We start from the raw sequence: 24728 nt of genomic DNA on the forward strand, positions 1-24728 counted from the left end.
TAGGCTGCATTATCTGTCTTTAATTCTCTCTTAAGTGTCTGTGCAGTTCTGCATTTTTTCGACACCTTAAGAGATTATTTTTGATTGCTCCGGGGTCCACGCACATGGGTGGGACTATTCACTAGATTAGGACTATACACAGAGATCCCCTACTACAGAAAGCCAAGAATTATTGGCAGCATCTTGCCATTGAAGTCTCATACACTAAGAATTAACTCCATCATGCCAGCTCAAGAAGTTTGCCATAGGTTCTCCTTATGCCAATAATTACATCTAGTATACTAGCAGTAACCTTTTGCCACAGGTGTCCCATAACCCAAGAATTACACTCAATATGTCACAAAGAAATCCACTTGACAAGAATGACCTCCAATGCCTCAGCATTTTGCCACTGGTGTCTCTCCACGACCAAGAACTACCTCCTGTAAGCCAGAATCCTTGGCAGACTCACACGCATAACACTCATTCACTCACATTTATCTCACACCTTCACTCAAATTCCTCTGCACATTCTCTCATCTCCTCACACCCATTCTCACTCACTGTCACTCTCATGCATTATTTTTCACTCTCACTCTGCCACCTATTCCCCGTTACTCACACATACGCTCAATTAAATATTTCAGGTTTTTTTTTTAAACTTACCTTCAGCTGCTGCCTTGCTTTGCTGCAGGTAGGTAGGTAGGCAGACCCTCAGGGCAGGAACACTGCTTCTTCCAGCTTTGAGCACTGAAGCAGTAAACTGAATGCTTGAATTTGTTCAGTAATGCATACCCTACAGTTTTTGGTTTCTTGTTTTTTTCTTCGCCAGCCCTGGAAAATCTCTCTGATTGCTGCTGCATGTGCCACTGTCCACCAGCACTAAAACAGATTTACTGCCTCAGGGTTCAGCAAGGGTTGGTATTTTCTTTACATCTACATATTTACTACGGGTATAATTTAAAAACAAAAAAGTGGGGCAAGGTACTAAGTTATGTACTAAAATCAAACATTTCTACAACAACCACCTGTGAACAGTTGAAAGAACAAGTTAGCTTGTAGGAACTCTTCCATATACTGGATAAAATAATTTGAATTAATTCAGTGACTGAATTCCCAGATTGTTTTAAACACTTACCTTACAGAAAAAGCATTACATATTGGCACTATAAATTCTAAACACTTACGTAATGTGCGTTTTCTTTTATTCTTTAACTTTCGTTTTTTATTTATAGATGCTTTGGAAGGGGATTCTTCTTTAGCTTTTGGTTGACTTGAAACCTTTGAAGAATTCTGTTGACTGAAGTGAGTTGGTACATGTCGTGCTAATCCCCCCTGAGAGGCAAAACTTGCATTGCAACCTCCAACCACACACTAAAGAAAACAGAAGACAAAAAGGGCAAATATATTTTAATGCCTAATCCCCAACAAACACATTTCAGCCCAGATGTCTTCTACTTTAACCAAATAGGTAGACTTCAGCATATTTGAAAATACTTCAAGCAATTTTGGTTTTCTGATGTTAGATGAGGTATGAGTGCGAGTCCTAGTTTCAGTCTCAGATTTAAGACTTGCTATTTCTTCCACTTTTCGTCTCTGTTCTTCAAATAGTCAAACAAAAATGGACAAGACTCATTTGGTGGTCAGAAAACATTTAACACCTTGAGCGCGGCACGAATTTTCGCGCTGTGCTGAAAGTTCTAAATAACGGGCGTGGTTGTGATGGAACGGTTCCGTCAGACAGAACACGTTAGCTACAGCTCCCTGCTGAAACTTTAGAGCGCAGAATGTTTACTGCTGTGAAGAAGAAATCTGCTGGATGAATGCACCCAAGAGAAACGATGTTTTGAGCTACTTCACAATAAACCCACAAATGATAGTGAGCTAGGAAGCAATGCTAAGGTTAACCACTCTCACACGCAAGGAGCCCTCCAGGTGGCTGAAAATCAGCTAGAGCATGTGAGCTTGAGCCCAAGCATACAACTTCAGTGCTTTCGGGCACAAGCCAACTACTCCCTGTTTTTTGGCTTGCCACACAGCAGACGTATGGTCTATAATGACCTGCACTGACTGCCCGCAGATAGAGAGCAAGGATGCTGTGAAGGCTAGATGGATTGCTCGGAGCTTGAGCACATTGATTTGTCATCTCTGCTGCTTTGGGGACCAAAGGCCTTTGATTTCAAAGGCTACCATAAGTACACTCTAGTAACAGCTCACTAATTAGCAGCACACACTCAGACACTAGAGATGCTGGGTATAGCATCTGTCACGATATTTGTGTTTGTTATCAACTGCGGACAAAGTTATTTTAACACTTCTGCACCCTTTTAAATAACAGCCATCAACTATGCCACCTCCTCTGAGGAGGGCCCGGACGGGATTTTAAGTCCACTTTTAGGGAAGCATATAGGATACTTACATTTTGCAGCACCAGAAAATTAGCTGTGCAATGGCGTCAGAGACCTCCCTCCAGTGCATATTATGTTTAATTAATGACTTCAATCAACATCTTGCAAGATTTGCTTATTGATGGCAAACGAGACTAACTGAGTGGGAACAAGATGGGGTTGGTTTCTGGGCTCAATGGGCATCATGGATCCCTGCCTTGAACAGCTTGAACTCCCTCTCCGCAATGGCCTTGGGGTTTATGAGGGGACATTGGCCACACAACCTGGAGTTATGTTTCGGCTCCAGACACCACAGACATCCACTTAGTAGGGATCTAAAAGGGACAACTGTCTATGGCAGGACTGGCACTCTTTGATCCTTAGCTTTAAAGTGGTAACAATCTGTCAGCACTGTAGAATTGAAAGTTTGATAATGAGAAAGTGGTCAAGGAGAGCAATCTGGTTCCACTTTGAATGAAAACCAGAAACTGTCGCCAGTGGTGCTTATATTTATCCAGTAATGTTGAGTTTGGTGAGATTGCTGGCAGGGAGGTGGAGTGGCCGGCCACCTGCTGCCATGGGGGAGCTATTTCAACTTTTGCAGCTCAGAAGGCACCTGAGGAGATTCAAAAGATGAGGAATCTGCTGGTACATGTCTCCATTATGAAATAACCCTTTCACAATTATTAACCCACTTTCATCATACTAAATCTGTATTTTAAAACACATGCAGCGGACCCCACCGAACTCAAAAACTACCGCCTCACGCCGCGAACCAAGATGGCCGCATAAGCTCCCGGCTCCGCCGACGTCCGCCGGCGGCTCGTCTATCCTGTTGTTTATCCTCTACCCACGCCCTGTGCCCGGGTGTATGAAGGTTACCTGATGCCAACGGTGCTGTCCGGGACTTTCTACCTTATTCAGCGACGAAGTTATGTCGTGATCCATTTTCGGCCTACTCCCGGGCTGACGCCAGGACCTCGATTTTTGAACGGTCCGAGCGGGAACCGATCAACATCGGCTGTGGGACCGCGACTGTGGCCGGTCTTCCAGCTTGAAATAATTCTTTTTGCCTTCGATGTGTGACCACGTTGATGGATGGTGCCGGAGTAGACACATTGTGACGTGCTGCGGTCCTCCTGCACCGTGGCTGGTGGGCTGTGTGCCTGACCCCCGTTCCCCAGTCCGGGGGCTGGCGGGCTGCACCCACGGCCGGTGACTGTGTTGAGTGTGCCAGCTCGGGGCGCCCCCGTTGTTGAGATCGCTAAATGTGTGCCCGGAGATGTGGGCTGGAGATTGTGTCCCCCTCCATCCCTTGGGCCCCGGGATGGAGGGGATGGAGGGGATGGATAGCGCACATTCATTGAGTTCTGTCATGACAGCGATTGGGTCGCTCCGCTCGCAATTCACCATCGCTTGTGTCTCCCTGGCTGCAAAGTTGGATGATGTCTGCTCGCCACCGGCCGCCGACGCTGCTACACCCGAACAACAGTTTGTGGTCCAGTCGAACGATCTGACCCGCCATCTTGGTGTGCCCGAGCGTCAGCCCGACGTCGCTCCTTGGGGAGTCGGCCCCACTTCTCCTTCATCTGCTACAGTGCCTGGTCTTCCCTTCAAGTCTCCCATCCGATGGTGTGTCGTCGCTGGAGGTCCTGCTCGTCAATGCCGAGCCTCGGGGTCCTGTCGATGGGGTCTGCCATTTTTCTTTGTTTCGGCCCGTCTGTTTAACGGAGGCCGCCATTTTGTGCCCGGACTCTGTTCCTCCTTCAATGCCTTGGATTGCCATGGACGCTTGGTCTGCTTCAGGACGGATGTGGTTTGGTCGGAATGTGCTCCGGTACGGATTCGCACTGGTCAGGGCTGACTTTGGTTTGTTCATGCTCCTCGCCACTGCTTCGGACCACCTGAGACGCTCCCTTGGATTGCATTTATCATGACTTTGGCAGTGGATCTCCTCATGGGGATTGCAGGGTTGACTTTTACTTTCCTGCGATTGCTTAGCTCATTTTTGCCGGGACTGCACTGAGTATCTCACCGGGCCAGGGGTGGGATAGGGGGGGGGGGGGTTTAATGGTGACTGCCCTCCCCGTGATAATACCGACTGTTGCTTTGATTGCTGATGAATATGCCTGGGGGGGGGGGCACTGCCGGCAGGGGGTACCGGGTGTCCGGGGGTGTGTTTGTTTCTCCCCTCCTCCACTTCTTGTACTTTTTCCCTTCTGTGGGGCAGTTTCGGGGCCACAGGCACGCTGTTAGTGGGTTAGGCCGTAGCCATTACAGGGGTGCAAGGTGGCGGGTGCGGGGGGGGGGGGGAGGTGTTATTTTAGTTTGTTTTGTTCTATGGTCCCTATCGCTCTTTTCTGGCTTTGGGAGGGTTCTTTCCTCTTTCGTAGGGTTGGCTGTCTCTTGGTCTTGCACCTTATTTCTTTTTCCGGCATCTTCACAAGCCTCTGTTTCTCTGTTCTTGGGGGTGGGCTCTCTGGGGTGATATTTAGGAACATTGTTTACTGTGACATTGCCTATTGTTTAGCATTACCGTCGCTACTGCTGCCTAGATTATATAGTTGCTATAGTCGTAGCCTATCTCATACTGCCAATGGGGTACGTCCCCCTTGTCTCTTCTGTGTATCTTTCATGTAAGGTGTTATGTCCTTGTTGTTGCAGCCCCTACTCTTCTTTAAAATTTAAAAATGAAAACCTCATATCCGCGTCTGGTGTGCCTTAACATGTCCTGATTGCTGATTGGCCTGTATTTCTCCTTTTTTTTTTTTTTTTTAATGACTGTCTTTGCGGCCGGCCATGATGGTTGTGGGCCTGCGCATGTATCTCCTTACTTTCTCGAATAAAGGTTTTCAAAAAAAAACAAAAAACTACCGCCTCATCTCGCTCCTCCCGTTTCCGGACAAAGTCATCGAGAAGACCGTCAACAAGCAGCTGGCCGCCTTCCTCGAGACGAACGGATCCCTCGACCACTCGCAGTCTGGCTTCCGGGCCAACCACAGCACCGAGACCGCCCTCATCGCCGCCACTGATGACATCCGAACCCTGCTTGACAATGGGGAAACAGCGGCCCTCATCCTCTTGGACCTCTCCGCGGCATTCGACACTGTCTGCCACCGCACCCTAGTGCAGCGCCTCTGCAACGTCAGAATCCAGGAGAAGGCACTAGAATGGATCATCTCCTACCTCGCCGGAAGAACACAGAGTCCGCCTCCCCCCGTTCAGATCAGAAGCCACCGAAGTCATCTGCGGCGTTCCTCAAGGCTCCTCGCTCAGCCCCACCCTCTTCAATGTCTACATGAGCCCCCTCGCGGCCATCGCACGCCAACACAACCTCAACATCATCTCTTACGCCGACACCCAGCTGATCCTCTCCCTCACCAATGACCCCGCCACCGCCAGAGCCAACCTACACGAAGGGATGACAGACGTAGCCAAGTGGATGATGAACAGCCGCCTGAAGCTGAACTCAGACAAGACGGAGGTCCTCATCCTGGGCTCCTCATCCTCCGCCTGGGACGACTCCTGGTGGCCCCCTGCCCTGGGCAGCGCACCCAAACCGACAGACCAAGCACCAACCTGGGCTTCATCCTGGACTCCTCCCTCTCCATGACCAGACAAGTCAACGCCGTCTCCTCGTCGTGCTTCAACATCCTGCGCATGCTACGTAAGATCTTCCGGTGGATCCCCACCGAGACCAGAAAGACGGTTACCCAGGCCCTCGTCACCAGCCGACTGGACTACGGCAACTCCCTCTACGCCGGAACCACTGCCAAACTCCAGAAGAGACTCGAGCGGATTCAGAACACCTCAGCAAGACTCATCCTCGACATTCCCCGACACAGCCACATCTTCGGACACCTGAGAGACCTGCACTGGCTCCCGGTCAACAAGAGAATCACCTTCCGTCTCCTCACCCACGCACACAAAGCCCTACACAACCAAGGCCCAAGAGCCCTCAACAGCCGCCTCAACTTCTACACTCCCACACGTCAGCTTCGATCGACCAGCCATGCCCTCGCCGCCGTCCCCCGCATCCGAAGAGTCAACACAAGAGGAAGGGCCTTCTCCTACCTGGCCGCCAAGACTTGGAACTCCCTCCCGACCCACCTCCGCCTGACCCAAGACCACCTCACCTTCAGGAAGCAACTCAAGACCTGGCTGTTCGAGCAGTAGTGGACCCCCCTCCCCAAGCGCCTTGAGACCCTCCGGGTGAGTAGTGCGCTATATAAATGCTTTGATTGATTGATTGATGCAGCAATACTGAGACAGACCAAAGAGGTCATAAACAACTATGTAAGAGCGAACAAACAGACACCTACTATCGACCTAATGGACAAATTACTTACCTTCGGTAACGCCCTATCTGGTAGAGACATAATCTAGCCACATATTTCTTAACTTACAATATCCCAAGCATCAACTGGGATCTGGAAGACTTTTTCAAGAGCAATACCCTTGCGCGCCGGTACGAAGTGTCGGGCGGCTCCGCGTGTCGTCCACGCCGAAAGAGACATCGGCGTCACCTATATAGGCGCTCGCAGCACGCCGACGTCAGTTACTTTTCACGAATTTCCACACCAGGGATGAGGACTCACGAAGTGCACTGACAGTGGTGAGTTTAGACTCTGAAAGGAAACAGCCCTGGCCTTAAAATCCTGTCCGCAGCGCGGGGAGGGTGGTTGGGTCAGTAAGGAATCTGCGGCTAGAATGCATCTCTACCAGATAATGCGTTATCAAAGTTAAGCCTGTCCTTCTGATAGAGACATCTAGCTGCAGATTTCTTACATTAGAACAGATACTCAAGCAATACTATCCCCGCTGGAGGGACTGCGGACACGTTTAGACCAGGAAGTCCTGCAGGGCAGAGCATCTAAAAAGGCATCCCGGCGGACTTGGCGGTTCAGTCAGTAGTGCTTAGTGAACGTGTGCAGTGACGCCCACATTGCTACCTAACAAATGTCATGGACTGGAACACCACGTTGCAACGCTGTGGTCGCAACCTTAGCTCTAGTGGAATGAACTCCTACGCCTTCAGGAGGCTGTTTCTTGGCCAGAGTGTTGCAAATGTTGATGCACAGGATGACCTATTGCGAGATAGTCCTGCACTGCACAACATTTCTTTGATCGAACGTACCCCGCCAAGAGTTGGTCGTCCACTTGGAACTCTTTAATGCAGTCATGGTAGAATGACAACGCTCTTTTTGGGTCCAGATGGTGGAGTCACACCTCCTCTTTAGATGTGTGTGGAGGAGCATAGAAAGTGGCAAGGGTGACAGACTGCCCGACGCGGAATGGTGTTATCACTTTCGGTAAGAAAGAGGGCCAGCGCGAAGCACCAACTGATCAGGGAAGATGGTCAGGTAAAGAGGCTTGGATGGCAAAAGCCTCAAATGCACTCTCTCCTGCAGGAAGTTATTGCCACTAAAAAGTCTCTTTTGATGGAAAGTAGTCGGAGGGGGCCGTTGTGCTGAGATTCGAACGGCGCGCACATCAGGAAGGTGAGAACCAAATTATGGTCACACTGAGGCATGACATAAATATAACAGGGACCCTGAGAAACTCGTTCTGGGGAAACATCCAAACCAGAGAAAATACAAACAAAGGACATGTGTGGATGCCACCACAAATTAGCAAAAAATGGGAAAATCACTCAAAAAATAAGAAATTATCACCCACAGATCAGTTCAGATACTATTTATTTATCATCATTAATTTTTTTGATAAAGATAGAATATAAAAAGTAGATTTTTTTTATATGAACATACATCCAACACACAATAATATATAATCTACATCAATAATCATGAGACAGAAAGACAACCCACAAAATAATATGCAAGAGAGGTACACATTATATAGAAATCCAACTAATTAGCAAATAAATCAAACATTTACAGCATTGACATAATCATGTACAGCTATAAAAAAACATCACAATGCAAAACAATACACAATAGAAGAACAATACATACATCACATATAAAACGACAAGGGTGAAAAGTGCCGACGCGCGTTTCGGAAAGTACCACTGCTTCAATTTTCCTTCATCAGGGCATAGCCTTCATAATTTTTATTTTCAAAGTGGCCAGAAAGAGGCCATCAACCAAAGTAATACATAATATACATGTATAGTGTTTAAGCAGGGTTGAACGGACTGTCTCAACAGCCAATATGGGATAGCTATGAAAAAATATATATGCCCGGTCTGCACTTAGACTCCAGAGGTTGAGAGTTATTGATATAAACATCCACAGAGCCTAAGAAGGACGGCAAATAATGCAGGTATCGAGGACCAAGAATGAAGTGTACAGGCATAGGGTAATATAGTCCTAGGCAATAAATCCTGTCGCTTAAATATATGGAGCGATGCAATGCTGTTAGCTTTCAAAGGGTCGCAAGCTATACATAAAAGTAGGTAAATGATCCAAAGCTCCGGACCTCTGGTCGACAAGACAAAAGGGGATGATAGACGGAGCGTTTGAGCAAATCAAACACTCACCCCCAATCAACTGATCTGGGTTTAATCCATCACCATTCTTTAGCTCACTCAGCCTGCCAATTCAGAAATGCCCATATGCAAATCAGTCTGACCCTGTGCCTCATGGGAACAGTCCAGCCCGAACTGCCAAGCCATGTCTTCCCTGGACCGGAAACAAGCATCCTGGGACCGGCTAAAGAATGGTGATGGACTGGGTGTGAGTGTTTGATTGGTTCAGATGCGCCGTCCATCACCACCACCTTTTTGTACCACTTTGAATATCCTGTGAAACAGTGAAGGTTTTGGATCCAACGTCTGTCCAGCCCGGATCTCAACAACAGGGAAAACAGAACAGGGTGGCTGGACAGGAAAGTTAACAAAACAAATTTCTGCCACGTAGTCAATATATACCACGTGAACACCGGGCGGGAATACCAAAGCAAATTTATTTTCTTTTTTTAACTCAAGTTCTTAAAGATTCAAGGGCACGAAAACAAACAAAACAACTGTTACGACAGTGAATTCATGATAACAATATCTACAAATTTACAAATTTTACAAATGTACAACACTTACAAAGGTCAATCGTTTGACACAATTGAGCAAGACACACCAAAACAATGCAAAATTCAGTGAACAATATAGATTGTGATAATATACAGTGCGAAAACTTTAGAATTTAAAGCAAATATGTGACCAGTCCATCGGACTATGGAACCATGGGACAGGCGGAGGAGATGGAAAGAAAAGCCTGCCTGTCAACCAAGCCTGTGGTTAAATGTTTATGACGGGTTGCTCAACTAGGATCCAAGACAATCGGTAGAGTTCTACCCTAGGGGCACCCTTGGTGTTTGCCACAGGGTGGAAATGTCGACGCGTTTCGAACCAGCGTTATTACAGGTTCTCTTCAGGACAGGGACTGGGGATCGTGATTCTGCACAATGGCATAGAAATAGCCGTGGTGTCGGTAAAATCTCAACCGGACAAAATTTCTGTACTTCACCCAGGGATAAGGCTGGAGGTTTAGTGCCCGCGAGGCGGCGCACGGTCGAGGTTGGAGACGGCTCACATGTTGAAGCGTCTGTGTATTATAACTGAAGTCACATCCACGCCAGCAAGCGGTTAGTTGCTTGTGCTGGGACTCTGGAGGGAATCAATCCGGCGTTTCGAGAGGCAGCGCAGTCAGTCTAGAAATAGCCGTGGTGTCGGTAAAATCTCAACCGGACAAAATTTCTGTACTTCACCCAGGGATTAGGCTGGAGGTTTAGTGCCCGCGAGGCGGCGCACGGTCGAGGTTGGAGACGGCTCACATGTTGAAGCGTCTGTGTTTTATAACTGAAGTCACATCCACGCCAGCATGGATGTGACTTCAGTTATAATACACAGTTGCTTCAACGTGTGAGCCGTCTCCAACCTCGACCGTGCGCCGCCTCGCGGGCACTAAACCTCCAGCCTAATCCCTGGGTGAAGTACAGAAATTTTGTCCGGTTGAGATTTTACCGACACCACGGCTATTTCTATGCCATTGTGCAGAATCACGATCCCCCGTCCCTGTCCTGAAGAGAACCTGTAATAACGCTGGTTCGAAACGCGTCGACATTTCCACCCTGTGGCAAACACCAAGGGTGCCCCTAGGATAGAACTCTACCGATTGTCTTGGATCCTAGTTGAGCAATCCGTCATAAACATTTAACCACAGGCTTGGTTGACAGGCAGGCTTTTCTTTCCATCTCCTCCGCCTGTCCCATGGTTCCATAGTCCGATGGACTGGTCACATATTTGCTTTAAATTCTAAAGTTTTCGCACTGTATATTATCACAATCTATATTGTTCACTGAATTTTGTATTGTTTTGGTGTGTCTTGCTCAATTGTGTCAAACGATTGACCTTTGTAAGTGTTGTACATTTGTAAAATTTGTATATTTGTAGATATTGTTATCATGAATTCACTGTCGTAACAGTTGTTTTGTTTGTTTTCGTGCCCTTGAATCTTTAAGAACTTGAGTTAAAAAAAGAAAATAAATTTGCTTTGGTATTCCCGCCCGGTGTTCACTTTGAATATCCTGGCATCGCCTCTCGGGAGGATAGGCCCGAAACTGCAGTGTGTCCAGAACAATTCTGGTGAAAGGGAGCGTATGAGAGGGAGTTAGGTGTGACTTCGGCAAGTTGATTGTGAACCCCAGCGAAAGCAGGAGATGTGCAGTCGTTTGGAGTTGGGAGAGGACACTCTAGGGCGTACTCGCCTTTAACAGTCAGTTGTCCATATAGGGGATGACTTATACCCCTGATCTGCGCGGATAAATAGTGACCACTGCCATCACAGAAAGGTGCAGGTAATGCCAAAGGGGAGCACTGTGAACTGTAAGTGCTTGTGACCTACCGTGAACCGCAGGCAACGCCGATGGGCAGGCACAGCGGGAATGTGAAAATAGGTGTCCTGTAAGTCCAACGTCACCATCCAGTTTCAATATGCCCAGAGAATCGGTGGTGTCAAGCCCACAACGAATAGTGAACTCTGCTGCATGCCTGCAGTCTGATACAGCTTGGGACAGAATGGCCCAGGCTTTCCCTGGGACCTGTGGCAGCACCTCCGCAACTATTTCCCATAAAGAGTGGGCGTTACAGCCCAATAGGCATACAGTTTTCATCGACTATAACGCAAGGCTAGTGGAAGAAAAAACATCTTGCCCCAACTAGACAGTCTCTTGGATTCCCTGTCTGGGGGTGCCAAGGGAAATGCACCCTGTAAGGTAGAGGCCTGGACTACCAAACTCTCGGGGTAGGGGGACCATAGCACATGAAGCTCCATCCTCTGTAGCCACGGTAGGGGAACAAAGCATTCCAGAAATCTGGGGCGGTATCGAGACCACTGGCCTCACCCAATTCCTCATACCAGTCCATTTCATGCTCAGGCTGGTCTTGTAAAGGGTCCAGTGACCACTCTCAATCATCCGCCTTTCCCAGCCCCTCAAAAGAAGGCTGAAGATTTGACCTAGGACCAAAGGGAGCCATCTGTGTTGACAGGCTCTGATCCGGCTTATTAGAATGGGGCTGGTGGCACCGGGAGTCTCAGCGCAGGGGCCAGCACTGGGAAGTTTGCAGAGGAACAACCAGTGCTGGTCCAGATCTGCCACCAGTTCACCTGGGGATGTGCATCAGGACTGGAGATGCCGGCACGGAACCCAATGAAGCCCCTAATGAGCCTCTGGGGCCCAAAGGCGCGACAGGAAAGTCAGGTCGCCCAAACATGAGGCACATAGCATCATAGAATTTGTTATGACTTGGCAGGGGTCACACCGGTCCCTGGAAAGGCAAGGAAGAATGGAGCAGACACAGGAGCACGTTCCGCAGAACAAGGTCTAGGGCGTGGAAGCTCCTCCATCACATCGGCCAACAGATGGGGAGACGTTGAAACATGCTTCATCTTCTTGTGCTTCTTATGCCTCTTACCTGACCGACTCAATCACTTTAAGTGGAAGGATGAGTACTTAGGACTCCCCATCTGGCATGGAAAGAAAAGAACAGACGTGAGCAAGCTGAGGTATTGCCTATATAGGTGATGTGGACGTCATCTCTGGCGTGGACGACGTCAGGGGGAGCTGACAGGCGCGCAAGGGTATTGCTTGAGCAAGAGTCTTCCAGTTCCAGTCTGACGCCTGCTGCACGACAGATGTCCTGCAAGGGGAGTGCGCATCCCATGACAGTAGTGGCTGCTGTTGCTCTGGTAGAATGGCCATGCAACCCCAAACGAGACTCCTTCTTAACCAACGAGTAACAGGCTTTGAAGCACAGAACGACCCACGAGAGATGGTCAGTTTCTGCACAGCCGACCTATTTTGGCGCCCACGTAGCCAACAAAAAGTTGTCATCCACCCGGAACTGTTGTGTATGTTTTAGATAGAACAATAGCGCACGTTTTGGGTCCAGACGGTGGGGACTCGCTTACTCTTTTGAAGGATGCGGAAAGAAGGTGGGCAAAGTGATCGACTACCCGATGTGGAAGGGCGTGACAAACTTTGGCAAGAAAGGAGGACGTCCGGATGAACAGAGAAAAGGATAGCTACCAGGAAAGCCGTCTTTAGAGTGAGAAGGCAGTTATGAAGGGGCTCAAAGGGAGGGCACATTAGAAAGGTCAAGACAAGGTTCAAGTCCCATTGAGGCATTATGCAAAGCACAGGAAGAAACGTGTGTGTAATGCCTTTCAGGAAGCGATTAACAACCGGGGACTTAAAAAGAGAAGGCGGATCTGGAAGCCGTAGAAAGGCGGAAATAGCAGAGAGATGGCCCTTGATAGTGCCCAGTGCAGAGCCCTGCTGGGCCAAAGAGAGAAGGAACAAAAGGACTTAGAAAAGAGGACCAGAAAGGGGATCCACAGGCTTTGCGGTGCACCATGCCACAAATTTGTTCCAACTGCAGGCGTATACTTTCTTAGTGGAGGGACGCCTGGCTGCCAGAATGACATCACAGACTTCAGGAGGAAGGTCGAAAGCTGTCAAATGTCGCCGCTCAATCTCCACGCATGGAGGTGGAGGCTGGACACGTTCGCGTGGAGGACCGTCCCCTGCTGCTGAGACAGAAGATCCTCCCGAAGAGGCAGTCGGATCGGTGGATCGATCGCCATGCTGAGTAGCTCGGGATACCAGTATCTACATGCCCAATCCGGAGCCACAAGGAAGACTTGGGCCCGGTTGCGCCGAATCTTCTTTAGCACTCTGGGCAGAAGTGGTATAGGTGGAAATGTATACAACAGACTGCAGCTACACTGAAAAGCATTGCCGAGCGAGTGCCGCCTTGGAAATTCCAATGCGTAGAACTGATGACATTGTGCGTTCTCTTCGGTGACGAATAGATCTAACCAAGGCTCTCCCAACTGCAGAAAGAGACCTTGGTCCACGTCAGAGTTCAGACGCAATTTGTGATCCATCATGCACCGGCGGCTGAGTTCGTCCCCCCTGGCGTTCAGAGAACCTGCCAGGTGTTGAACCACCAAGGTAATGCCTTGATGTTCCAGCCATGTCCAGAGGTGCAGAGCCTCCAGACATAGGGTCCACGACACCACCCCGCCCTGTTTGTTGCAATATCACATGGCGGTGGTGTTGACCGTGAACATCTGCACTACAATTCCCCAGACAGAGGGAAGGAATGCTTTCAGTGCAAGTCGAAGCTCCAAAAGGTTGATATGGAGCCAGGACTACGCCGGAGACCAGAGGCCTCTGATATCCGCCTCTCCCATGTGGCCGCCGCATCCCAGGCGGGACGCATCAGTCACCACTTTGTGCTCCGGCTGGGGAAGGGAGAGGGATCTGCCATTGACCCAATCATGACTCGGGAGCCACCACTGCAACTGCCGTGCAGTGCCCTCCGAGATCTGGATGTGATCAGAAAGGTTGCCCTGATACTGTGCCCACTGGAACTTGAGGTCCCACTGCAGAGCCTGCATGTGCTATGTGGCATGCTGCACTAGCAGGATGCAGGAGGCCATTAGGCCGAGGAGCCGGAGGGTCATCCTGACTGAAACCCGGGAGAGAGGCTGAAAGATCGGAATCATAGCCTGAATATCCCGGACTCGCTGCTTGGGAGGATAAACCCGAAACTTCATTGAATCCAGAACGGCTCCGATGAAGGGGAGCTTCTGAGAGGGACTCAGGTGCGACTATTGCACAATTATGGAGAAGACCAGCAAGTGCAGGAGGTCGGCCGTAGTCTGAAGGTGGGAGATGACTGATTGGGGCGAGCCCGCCTTTAACAACTAGTCGACGAGATAGGGGAAGATTGGAACCCCTGATCTGCACAGATGAGCCGCGACCCCCTCCATCACTTTCGTGAACACCTGAGGGGCACTGGTAAGGCCTACAGGTAGCACGGCAAACTGAAAGTGCTCTTGGCATACCGTGAACCGCAGATAAAGCCGGTGGGCCGGCAGGACGGGGATATGAAAATATAGGTCCTGCAAGTCCAACGCGACCATCCAGTGTCCAAGGTCGAGGGCAGCCAAGACCTGAGCTAGAGTCAACATCTTGAACTTCTCCTTTCGGAGGAAGCGGTTGACGCTCCTGAGGTCCAAGATAGGACGCAGGCCCCCTTTGTTCTTCTTGGGGACCAGAAAGTAGTGGGAACAACCACCACGTCCTACTTCTGGCCCAGGAACGCGCTTGATGGCCCCCTTGGGCAAAAGGCTGTGACTTCCTGCTGGAGAAGCGAAAAATGGTCCCCCAACATGCGGTGGAACTGAGGTGGCATGGCTGGAAGGGCAGACTCGAAGGGGAGAGAGTAGCCCCTTCGGACGATTTGCAGCACCCACCTGTCTGAGATAACGGAACGCCAGTGAGGAAGGTGATGGCAAATCCTGCCGGTGGGGTGTACCGCGGGTTCGCAGAGGTTGGTTCTGCACAGGCTTCTGCCTGAACTAACGTGGCGGGGTGCCCCTTACGTGGCCATGGAAGGAACGAAAAGCAGACGTGGCGGGTGCGTGGTGGAGAGACCTAAGGACTAGTCCGTAGCTCGGTAGTCCTAAAAACGCTCCAGTGCATTATCTGCCTTATCACCAAACAGGCGAGTACCATCAAAGGGCATGTCCATAAGAGAACTTTGTACATCCCCTGAAAAACCAGTGGACCGCAACCAGGCGTGGCGACGTAGGGCCACTGTTGTGGAAATTGTGATTCCGCGGTGTCCAGTCCACACCTGATGGCGAACTTTGCTGCATCTTTCCCCTCTGCAACAGCTTGGGAAAGCACTGTTCGAACCTCCTCCGGACACTGAGGCAGAACCTGTGCAACCGTGTCCCACACAGCGTGGGAACAGCGGCCCAAGAGGCATGCAGTGTTCACCGACAGCGGCCCCAAGCTAGCAGATGAAAACAGTTTCTTGCCAAACTGTTCCAGCTTCTTGGATTCCTTATCCCGAGGAGCAGTAGGGAATGCGCTATGGGAAGTGGAGGCTTGGATGACCAGGCTCTCCGAGATAGGGTGGGTTGACAAAAAAAGCAGGGTCACCCGGGGCAGGACGATGAAGTCTGGCTACGTTTTTATCCACGGGAACCTCCGTGGCTGATCTAGACCAGGTGCCCATCAATACATCTGTTAATGCTTCATTGAATTGTAGCAGGGGCTCCATGGAGCTTGCCGCCGGCTGAATTACGTCAGTGAGGAGATTAGCTTTGAGGGTCACTATAGGCAGGTCAAGGTCAAGGGCCTCAGCTGCTCTACGGAGCACCACAGTGTATGTGGCGCTCTCCTCCATAGCCACAGCAGGAGGAGAAAGAAAACCAGTCAGAGGAGAGGTCAAGGCCACCTGCATCCTCCAACTCTTCTGTCCATTCCTGTTCAGACACGCACTGCCGTGCCAGAGGGTCCTCAGACCCCTCCCAATCGTCGCCTTCCTCCACTGCCCGTGGAACAGGCTGCAGCGGTGGGGGAGGGTCGAACAGTGCTGGTCCGGCTCAGTGTCCCAATTAAGTTCCCAACCAGGAACAAAATTGTCCGGGAACCCGGGCAAGTGCGGTGGTGGAACGAACGGAACCCACTGCGGCGCCGGGAGCGGAGCCACAGGAGGTGCCGGGGGCGGAACCACGGGAGGTGCCGGGGCCAGAGCCGCCAGCGGAGCAGCTTGCAGCGCCTGGGCCGGAGCCGCCGGCAAGGGAGTGCCCTCAGCTGGGACCGCGGGGGCCGAAGGCGCACCAGCGGGAGCCCGAGGTCTGAAAAGACAGTCCATAGCATCAAGAAAATCTTGCACCTGGGTAGAGGCGCCGACTGACCTGCATAAGGTGGGTAGGCCACAGGACTCACAGGCTCCAAAGGAGCCGCGGGGAGGGCCACCCGACCTCCTCGTCTGCGTCCGGGGACCCACCAGGGGACGTCGGAGAGCGGAAACACTTCTTCGACTTCTTCTTGCAACATCTCTTATCCGGGTCCAAGTGTGAAGACTTCGACCACGAGGAGCGATGGTGATTGCTCTGCGGGCGGTCCCTCGATCGACTCCTGGACCTTAAACAGCTCGGAGAAGACTGCTAGGCCTCCAGCAGCTTGCGGGACCGCTCCCGTAAGGCCATACTGTCGGAACATGACCGGGAGTCATGGTCGCGCCCCAGACTGTAGAAACAGACGCCATGTGGGTCAGCCACAGACATCGTACAGAGATAAGCCCCGCAGGATTCATGCCCAGGCATCCCTACATCGCACCAGGAGTCAAAGACTCAAATATGGAAGACAAAAAGTCTCAAAAGTTTAGTCAAAAAATGACTAGGGTATGTGCTCTAACCGGATCTTCGCTTGCTAGCGTGGAAAAAATAAAAGAACTGAGGTCAGCGCGCATGGGTAGCGTCTAAGTCTCTGTGACATCTTCGCGGCGCCTACAACACCAGCAACGGATGCGGAGCCGCACAACGTCACCTTCCGACACGCCGGGTTACTGCTAACTAAACGTTTCCGGATCCAGTCTGACGCCTGGGGATATTCTAAGGTAAGGAATCTATTCTATGGTAAGGAATCTATCACTAACGTGTCTCTTTCAGATACAAATTTCTAGGAAGCAGTGGTGCACGGGGCAATTTTTTTAAAACCTAAACTGAATTCGACTGATGTGCATTCCCTGTCATCCAAACACACCCATTTAACACATCTACCCGGAAATCCTGATACTTTACTTTCCCTCATTCACTAATTGACAACCAGCCTCCTCACGCTATCAAGTTTTATTTCTGTTACCCTAAGTTACATGGAGCTGTTTTGTCATTGCTTTGCAAGACCAATAACTATCCTTAAGGTGAATGTAGCCCACCTGTGTCTTTGGTTCTTTGCTGATGATTTGTATGTCTCGCCTGTTTTCTGTGCACATTTCATAGCGCTGCAGTTTACCCATCTCTTAAATATTTTCATTATCTTGGTGTCAATGCTTAAATTGGTTGTATGTGGTATAGCTACCGCCGTCAATGCCTGGTTGGTGCTTGGGTTGCTGTACAGGGACGGTTGAGTACTGTAATAGCTGAATAGGACAGCCAATAACTGATATAAAACAATATTAAAACACATGCATCCGCCTCTCATTGGCAATGTTTAATGGGCTGCAGGCTGCCCAGTAACGTTTCTTCCAGCTGACCCTTTCGGTACATGTGAGCAAAGACGAGAGGGAGCCTTTGAGGGAGATGTTGGACAGCTGCTGGTCGGGGTCCTTTAAGAAGCAGCTTAGCTCAGAGTAAACAACAAAGACAGGAAATATGGACCAAGGTACCACCCATGCCCCCCACTAACCTCAAGTGCACTGCAGCTTAGCGGCTTGATGTGACGGCTTTGCTCCTCCGTCCTTCCAGGCTGCAGTGATGTTCCAATCTATGTTTTGTAGTTTTTCTTTAATTGCTGGAAGTAAGGGTCTAAAACCCTTGCATGCAAGCACGGCCACTAGTGGCAGGGGGAATCACACAAAACTTTGGGCACTTGGTATCTAGGAGTGTGTGCCCACCCCCATCCACACACAAGTTAGATGTTGAGGATCAGTCCGCCAGCAGGTCCCCGAGGCCCAACACCACCCGTCTGCGGGAGCGGGGGTAGAGAGACTCCTCTTGTGGCCTCCCTGCCTTCTGAACAGGTCTTTGGAGATAAGAAGGTGTCACTCACCGGCGCAACAACAATTAAAAAACAAGATGGCGGTCGCCAGTCCGGGTGGGCTGGGCCTAAAGTGGACATGGTGGTAACCAGGATGGACTAAAAAGCCTCGGGGACAATCAAAACACCCTGTTAAGCATAATTGGGGACGCCAAATGGCACAGACCAATGGAAATTACGGGCAGAGCTGAAAGCGAACTTCGAAAACCGTATTGATTCCAAAAGGCCTTCGCAGAGCGTGCAGCACATGCGGGCTGCAACGCCAGGAGAGACTTAAAAAGGGCTTTTTTTCTAGCAAGGGCTACCTTGTTGTCAAATTAGGTGGAATTCCGTTCAGCAGTTCGGGCTGTAGCTTTGTCTAAAGTTTCCTATGGAGGATAGATATCGAACCCATTCTTTTTCTAATTGCTCAGGAACTTCTGAACGGATTTACACCATTTAAATAAAAGGGCTCTTTCTGAAACAAGACCTACTGTTTTGCCAAATTTGGTGCAATTCCGTTCAGCAGTTCGGGATGCAGCTTTGTCTAACGTTTCCTGTAGAAATTAACATGGGAAAAACGTGTTTTGGGACGCCCCTTTATTCTCAGCCCTCGCTTGACGAATCACCCCGAAACTTTCAAGACAGAAGCTGACCGGAGCTGGACACTTTTTTGGAAAATTTCGCGAAGATTCATCAACCGGTGCCAAAGTTATCGAGAAAAGAAAAACTGCTTTTCCTATGGAAACTAGGTCCTAACTATACCTACTGGCGTCCGCCAGTAGATAATATATAAATAAATATATATATACACATATGTATATACATACACACACACACACATACGCATCTAGTCCAAAGTACACCACTGGGCCTCGTTTTAACACAAAAATGGTATGTGCCTTAGCCCATACTCTTCTGCAGAAGGGGTTTCTCCAATTTGCTAAAATCGCTAGTATCAACACCAGGTTTTTCAGAAGCCTTGGGATTTAAGTGAACAGATACCACAAGCCATCATACCCCCTCTGAAAAGTGTTACATTTGCAGGCTGCAGTTCAGTGTACTATCTGACAATTTTATGGGCCGATCAATATCTTGGCCCAAGTGCGATATCGAACAGCATGGTCAGGGTCGTGACATTTACAAACAGTTGCTATTATTACACTTAAAAAATGGTCCCGCCTCAGGTCCAATAACACTAGGCTTGGTGCAAACGTTTGTTGTCCTAAAAACGGAGTGGTGGTTCTAAAACGTTTGGGAAGCTCTGGCTTAGCAGATGTTCAGCGTAGGTCCAGATCGAACTTGCATTTAGTCTTAGATTCAAGGCCTCATTATTATAGATATAGACATATTCAGAAATGTATGCGTTTAAGATAAAAAAGAGCTTTTTAGTCAAGTAATGTTTGCTTTGTCTGGCGAAAAAGCACACACTAACTTTTTTTTGCACATAGATGCTTTCCCATTCAAACGTGTATGTTAAAAAATATTTTCTTATTACAACATGATAAAAATTATTAGCCCCCAGGACTACATCAGAGTGCATAAAAATTGAAGTTTCCATCTGCACTGCTAAGTCCACAATCCAGCTATACAGACCTGGTATCCAGACACTTACGGTCTATAAAGAGTGTTGAATAGGGAATTATTTCCCACAGCTGCACACTGTGAGGAACACATCTCTATTATGTTTTTTATAAATTAACACAACATATTAGACTCTGAGAACCGCGGGTAGGTAGTAAGTGCATGGATCTCAGTTGGAGCAGCAGTTGAAGAAATGAGATGGGGAAAGTGTCGGAGTAGGAAGGGGATCTGAAAAAAGAACATAGATTGCCTTTGGCTCTCTGTAGATCTAATGGGTGGGTCTTGCGATCTGGGGTTGACAAAGAACGTTCTTCCACAGGAGAGGTAAATATGAAAAGAACATGGGAAATCAAAAAGAAATACTAACTGGATTTTTATGCACTTAGAATTTAAAAGCAAAGCTTGCTGGAGGGGTGAATTGGTTTTCAAATGTTGCAACAATCATCTGCAATAGGAATCAATGTTCTCAATTCCTATTTAAAATGACACATGTATTGTCCCTTTTTCAACAGAACAAGGGAACCCTGAAGGTATGCCATAGGGACCTTGGGCATTATCATATTCTACAGGACAGTGGTCCCTATATGTGGACAGTATATACAAGATCATTAATCATATACCTAAAAAGTGATATGTCTTTTGTCCGTCCGGACAAGAATTTTATTTTTTCATCAAGATGAATTTTAAAGCTTTTTTAAGAACAGTTGGATGTCAAGCAGGCACAGCCGTGACCCTCAACATACAAGACAGAACAACGAAGCAGGTGGCCAAACAGGGCAAAGCAAAGAATATGTCTGTGTACTTGTACTCAGTATAACAGACTTAAATTGTATAAAAACACACAATTGCATTTACTCATTATTACATTAATGTTTTGCATATGGGGTAGTTATGGTCGACGACGTTTCGATGCCTTTTTACATTTGGGGCATCATCATCAGGACAAGGAATAACAACATTGTTGTCTTGAGCAAGAATTATTAACACTATGCCTTTTTGTTACATTTACTTCACATAAATTATGTGCGTGGTTTCCGTATGGCCGTGGTTGCACAAGTCCTTACGTTAGGCAATAATTGTATGAGCCTTCTTGTAGGCTGAATTTCTCAAATAACAATAAACCTCGAAAACGTGAGCATAATCATGAACTCAGTCGCCCAATCTGTCACGCTGTGAGCACAATGGCTGAATTTGCTGAATGCGGCAGCACTGTGGCAGTTACGGCGATCCGACACAGATGAATGTAACATTGCCCAAAGTAAAGGCGAGATCCTTCATATGCATTTAGTTGCTGGTGATGGAGCGAGTTTCAGAAATAATTTTATTCTGGCTCGTGAAGTTAATCCCTTGTAACATGAACTAATATATTAATGAATTACTGCATGTTTGTTGTATTTAATCAATTTAGATTAAAAGATCATCATTGCATTACACGTGGGTTTAATGATAAATGTGCTCTTGTTGCATTTGCTGGTGCGTTTAATAATACATTACTAATGTTGTTCTGTTTGACCTATTGTCTTTGTAAACATTAATGCGGCTGATTTATTGATGGCATGTGCTTAATTTATATGTGCTATTGTCTATGTTGTCTTGTTATCTATGTTGTGTTTGTATTTCTTTTTATCATTTCAGATTTATGCTGGATTTTATGAAGAAAGGTAAATTATAAATGTGCTGCTTTTAATGTGCTTCTGCTAGGTGATTTGTACTAATGGGATGATATTAGTAATAGAGGTTGGATAACAGAACGACTTTCTTTTCTTGCATTAATTATTCTTTTGTGTTTGTTTGCATACTAGCCCGAGAGAAAGGCTTGAGGCCTAGTTTTGAAAACTATGGTTAGCCTGACTGAGAAGCACAGCTATGTTGAAGCTTTTTCACAAAAACTATTCTTTGGAAATAAACTGAAGTCTAAACAAAGAGACTTGTGCGAAGTGTGCTCTGGATGTTATTTCTCCAAGGCCAAGGAAGTGACAAGGGAGGGTTTGGCCGAGCTATGGAGGAAACAGTAAAAGACTTTGAATACTGTATCATTCTTTCGGAAGCCGGTGTCGCTTCATGTCAATGGACAATAACCGTGACGTTTTTAAAACTCGGAAGCGGTGGCCTTTTGGTGGTCTGACAGACAGCAACCAATCAGGGTGCTGAAAACTAATAAAATATATCGTTTAGTTAGATTAGTGAGTTAGAAAAAGTATAAAAACTTAGCCCATTGAGGGGAGCGGGGCTGACTGTTCCTGAGGGCGAAGTGTTGTCCGATTTTCCCTTGGACACGTAAGATACTGATTGCATATTAAATGTTTTTCCTTTTCAGGTCAGAAAGCTTAACATAGGGAATTAGGGTTGATGTTGATTTTAATTCATTAATTTTGTGCAATTTTGAAGTGCCAGACCTTTTGTGCCAATAAACTAATGGATAATACTGATTTAATAAAAATGTTTGAAATTAATAAATGAGCTAATAAAGATTTTGAAACCGAAATTTTGAAACTTAAAAAATAAAAGATTTTAAACGTCAAGCTGGTCTTGATTATTTTAGTCATTACCATTAGCTGATTCATTGGCCATAGTGGTCTAATTAAATGATTTCTTGATTATCTATGAATAAAATGTTATACTGCAGTTGTATATATTGTACATATTTAGTTTTGCTAGTGTGATTAATTAGGCCACATGATTCAGTCGGTTCACTTTTCTGTCTCTGTTTAATGGGCCTTAGTATTGTTAGTAAGGTGAGTATCAGGTAGGGATTGGTGTTTATAGAGAGACAGAATTTCTGTAGTGACGCTGGATCACTGGGAATACGGGTCCAGAATAAAGTACGAATGGCCTTTGTTTCACCTGCTTGTAAATTTTAATGGAAGTAAACACATTTTTTCATTCAAACATTAAGCTTCACCAAAAAAGTTCGCATTAAAAAGGATGCATTGTTCATGTAATTAATGCACGTGAAAATGTTGCAGGTTTGAACATGGGGAAAGAAAAGTCTTTTAATATGTGGTTGTATTTAAGAGTCTTAATAAAAATTGTCCTCTGTGTAATGTTTAAAGAGTTAGAATGACTCTAATGTTCAAAGAAAAACGTCTGTGTTTTGTAAGACAACACAGATTTGATCATTTCAAGTGGAGCTCGTTTTCTGCATACTGCAGTGATGTAGCAGTTTTCTGGGGAAAGAAAGAAACTTCAAGTTGGCTGTTAATCTTCACAAGAGTCAGTTGACAACGTGACTTATTTCTGAGAAAAATATATTTGTTTTCAAAACTAAAATGAAAAGCACGGTCCAGTTTAAAGGCCCTGTGAACGTTCCAGAAGGTATTTCATTGATTTGCATTTTCAAGTAAATACAATAAGAAACGTTTATGGCCGACAATTTAAGTATGAGAAAAGAACATCTTTTCTTTAAATCATATTTTAGATACAAGACTGAGTAGTATTAGTGACAGAGTAATTTGGCGGCTTAACAAAAATTCATTTAAAAAAGATTCTCTGTGTGTCTGTGTAATAGCTTTTGGCTAGTGTGCTGCACACAAATAACATTTTGTGCTGAGAAATGCATGTATTTTATGACTGAGTCCTGGATTGAACCAGCAGTCGAATGAGGATACTTGTGGTCACATATTCGTATGTACCCTTGGCGAACAGATAATACCAGGCCGTTCAGATAGGAGGAGGGACGGGACAATTTACGATAATGCTCTTTAGGGTGGATGCACTTTCAAACAGCATAATCCTCACCTGTAGATGTCCTCAGACTCCAGATTGGATCTGTTTGTTTTTTTTAAGCAGCAGGTCCGCATGCCTATAGGTGCACGCTGCGGCTCCGCACTGCCTTGCGAGTAGGTGAGGCAAGGTGGCGTAACAGCGCCTGAAGTTCACTCAAGCGGGACAGTGAAATGACGGCAAGGGAGTAACTATTAATTGGGTCAAAAAGAGTGGACTTAGGAAATTTCTAGAACAGGTTTTGGTCCCAATAAGGCATGACAAATGACGTGGCCGAAAAATGTGGGTCAAACTTTTAATCATGCCTATCACAACCGGAGAACTAAGCAAGTATTGCTGGTCAACTACACATAGAAAGGCTCAACTGGCAGCTAAGTACCCTTCTACCATACCCACTGCAAGACTTGCCAGGCTAATGTAAAACACAGACGAAAGAACATCAGAAAGTTTGGCATCTAAGGGGTCGGTATTTTCAGACACCACACCAGGGAATACATTTCTCTCACTGCCCTCCTCAAATATGGACTTTGTTTCCACAAATGCTTGATTGCAAAGATGAAATCAACTATTTCATTGAAAGGTCAAACACATTCAATTGCCACCAATCTCCATACATGGTTGTGTAGGCTGTGGAGACTCAGAAGAGGACCCTGACTGCTGCTGAGCCAGAAGGTCCTCCCGAAGAGGAGTCTGCTTGAAAGACAAATGCTCAGTAGCTCTAGGTACCACAATCTCCTGGCCGACTCCAGAGCAATTAGACTGACTTGGCTTGGCCTGTCATGATCTACTTCAGACCTGAAGGAATGAGCGGTAGCAGTGGGAATGCGTATTGGCGCCCCTTGTTTTATTCCAGCTGGAATGAGTCTCCTAATGAATGCCGTAGAGGAAATTGCAGCATGCAAAATTGCTGACACTGTTCTTGACTAGGGGTAGAAACTCCACTCATGAACTGACAGACTACTACCGCTTAGTTTATTCAGTTTGGCATTCAAGGAC

The 24728-nt window shown here is 47.4% G+C and overlaps 1 protein-coding gene across 3 annotated transcripts in view; it reads right to left on the reverse strand.

The window, feature by feature from the left end:
• The window catches only part of AEBP2 (AE binding protein 2), a 510714-nt gene that overhangs the window by 285443 nt on the left and 200543 nt on the right, over positions 1-24728 (reverse strand). For all 3 annotated transcript variants that reach the window (XM_086920596.1, XM_086920582.1, XM_086920591.1), the window contains exon 4: positions 1167-1353. In XM_086920596.1, the coding sequence (XP_086776722.1) occupies positions 1167-1353 (187 nt within the window). The remainder of the gene's footprint in view (positions 1-1166; positions 1354-24728) is intronic.

This window comes from Lissotriton vulgaris, chromosome 1_1 (assembly GCF_964263255.1).
Source record: "Lissotriton vulgaris chromosome 1_1, aLisVul1.2, whole genome shotgun sequence".
NCBI classification, from domain to species: Eukaryota; Metazoa; Chordata; class Amphibia; order Caudata; family Salamandridae; genus Lissotriton; species Lissotriton vulgaris.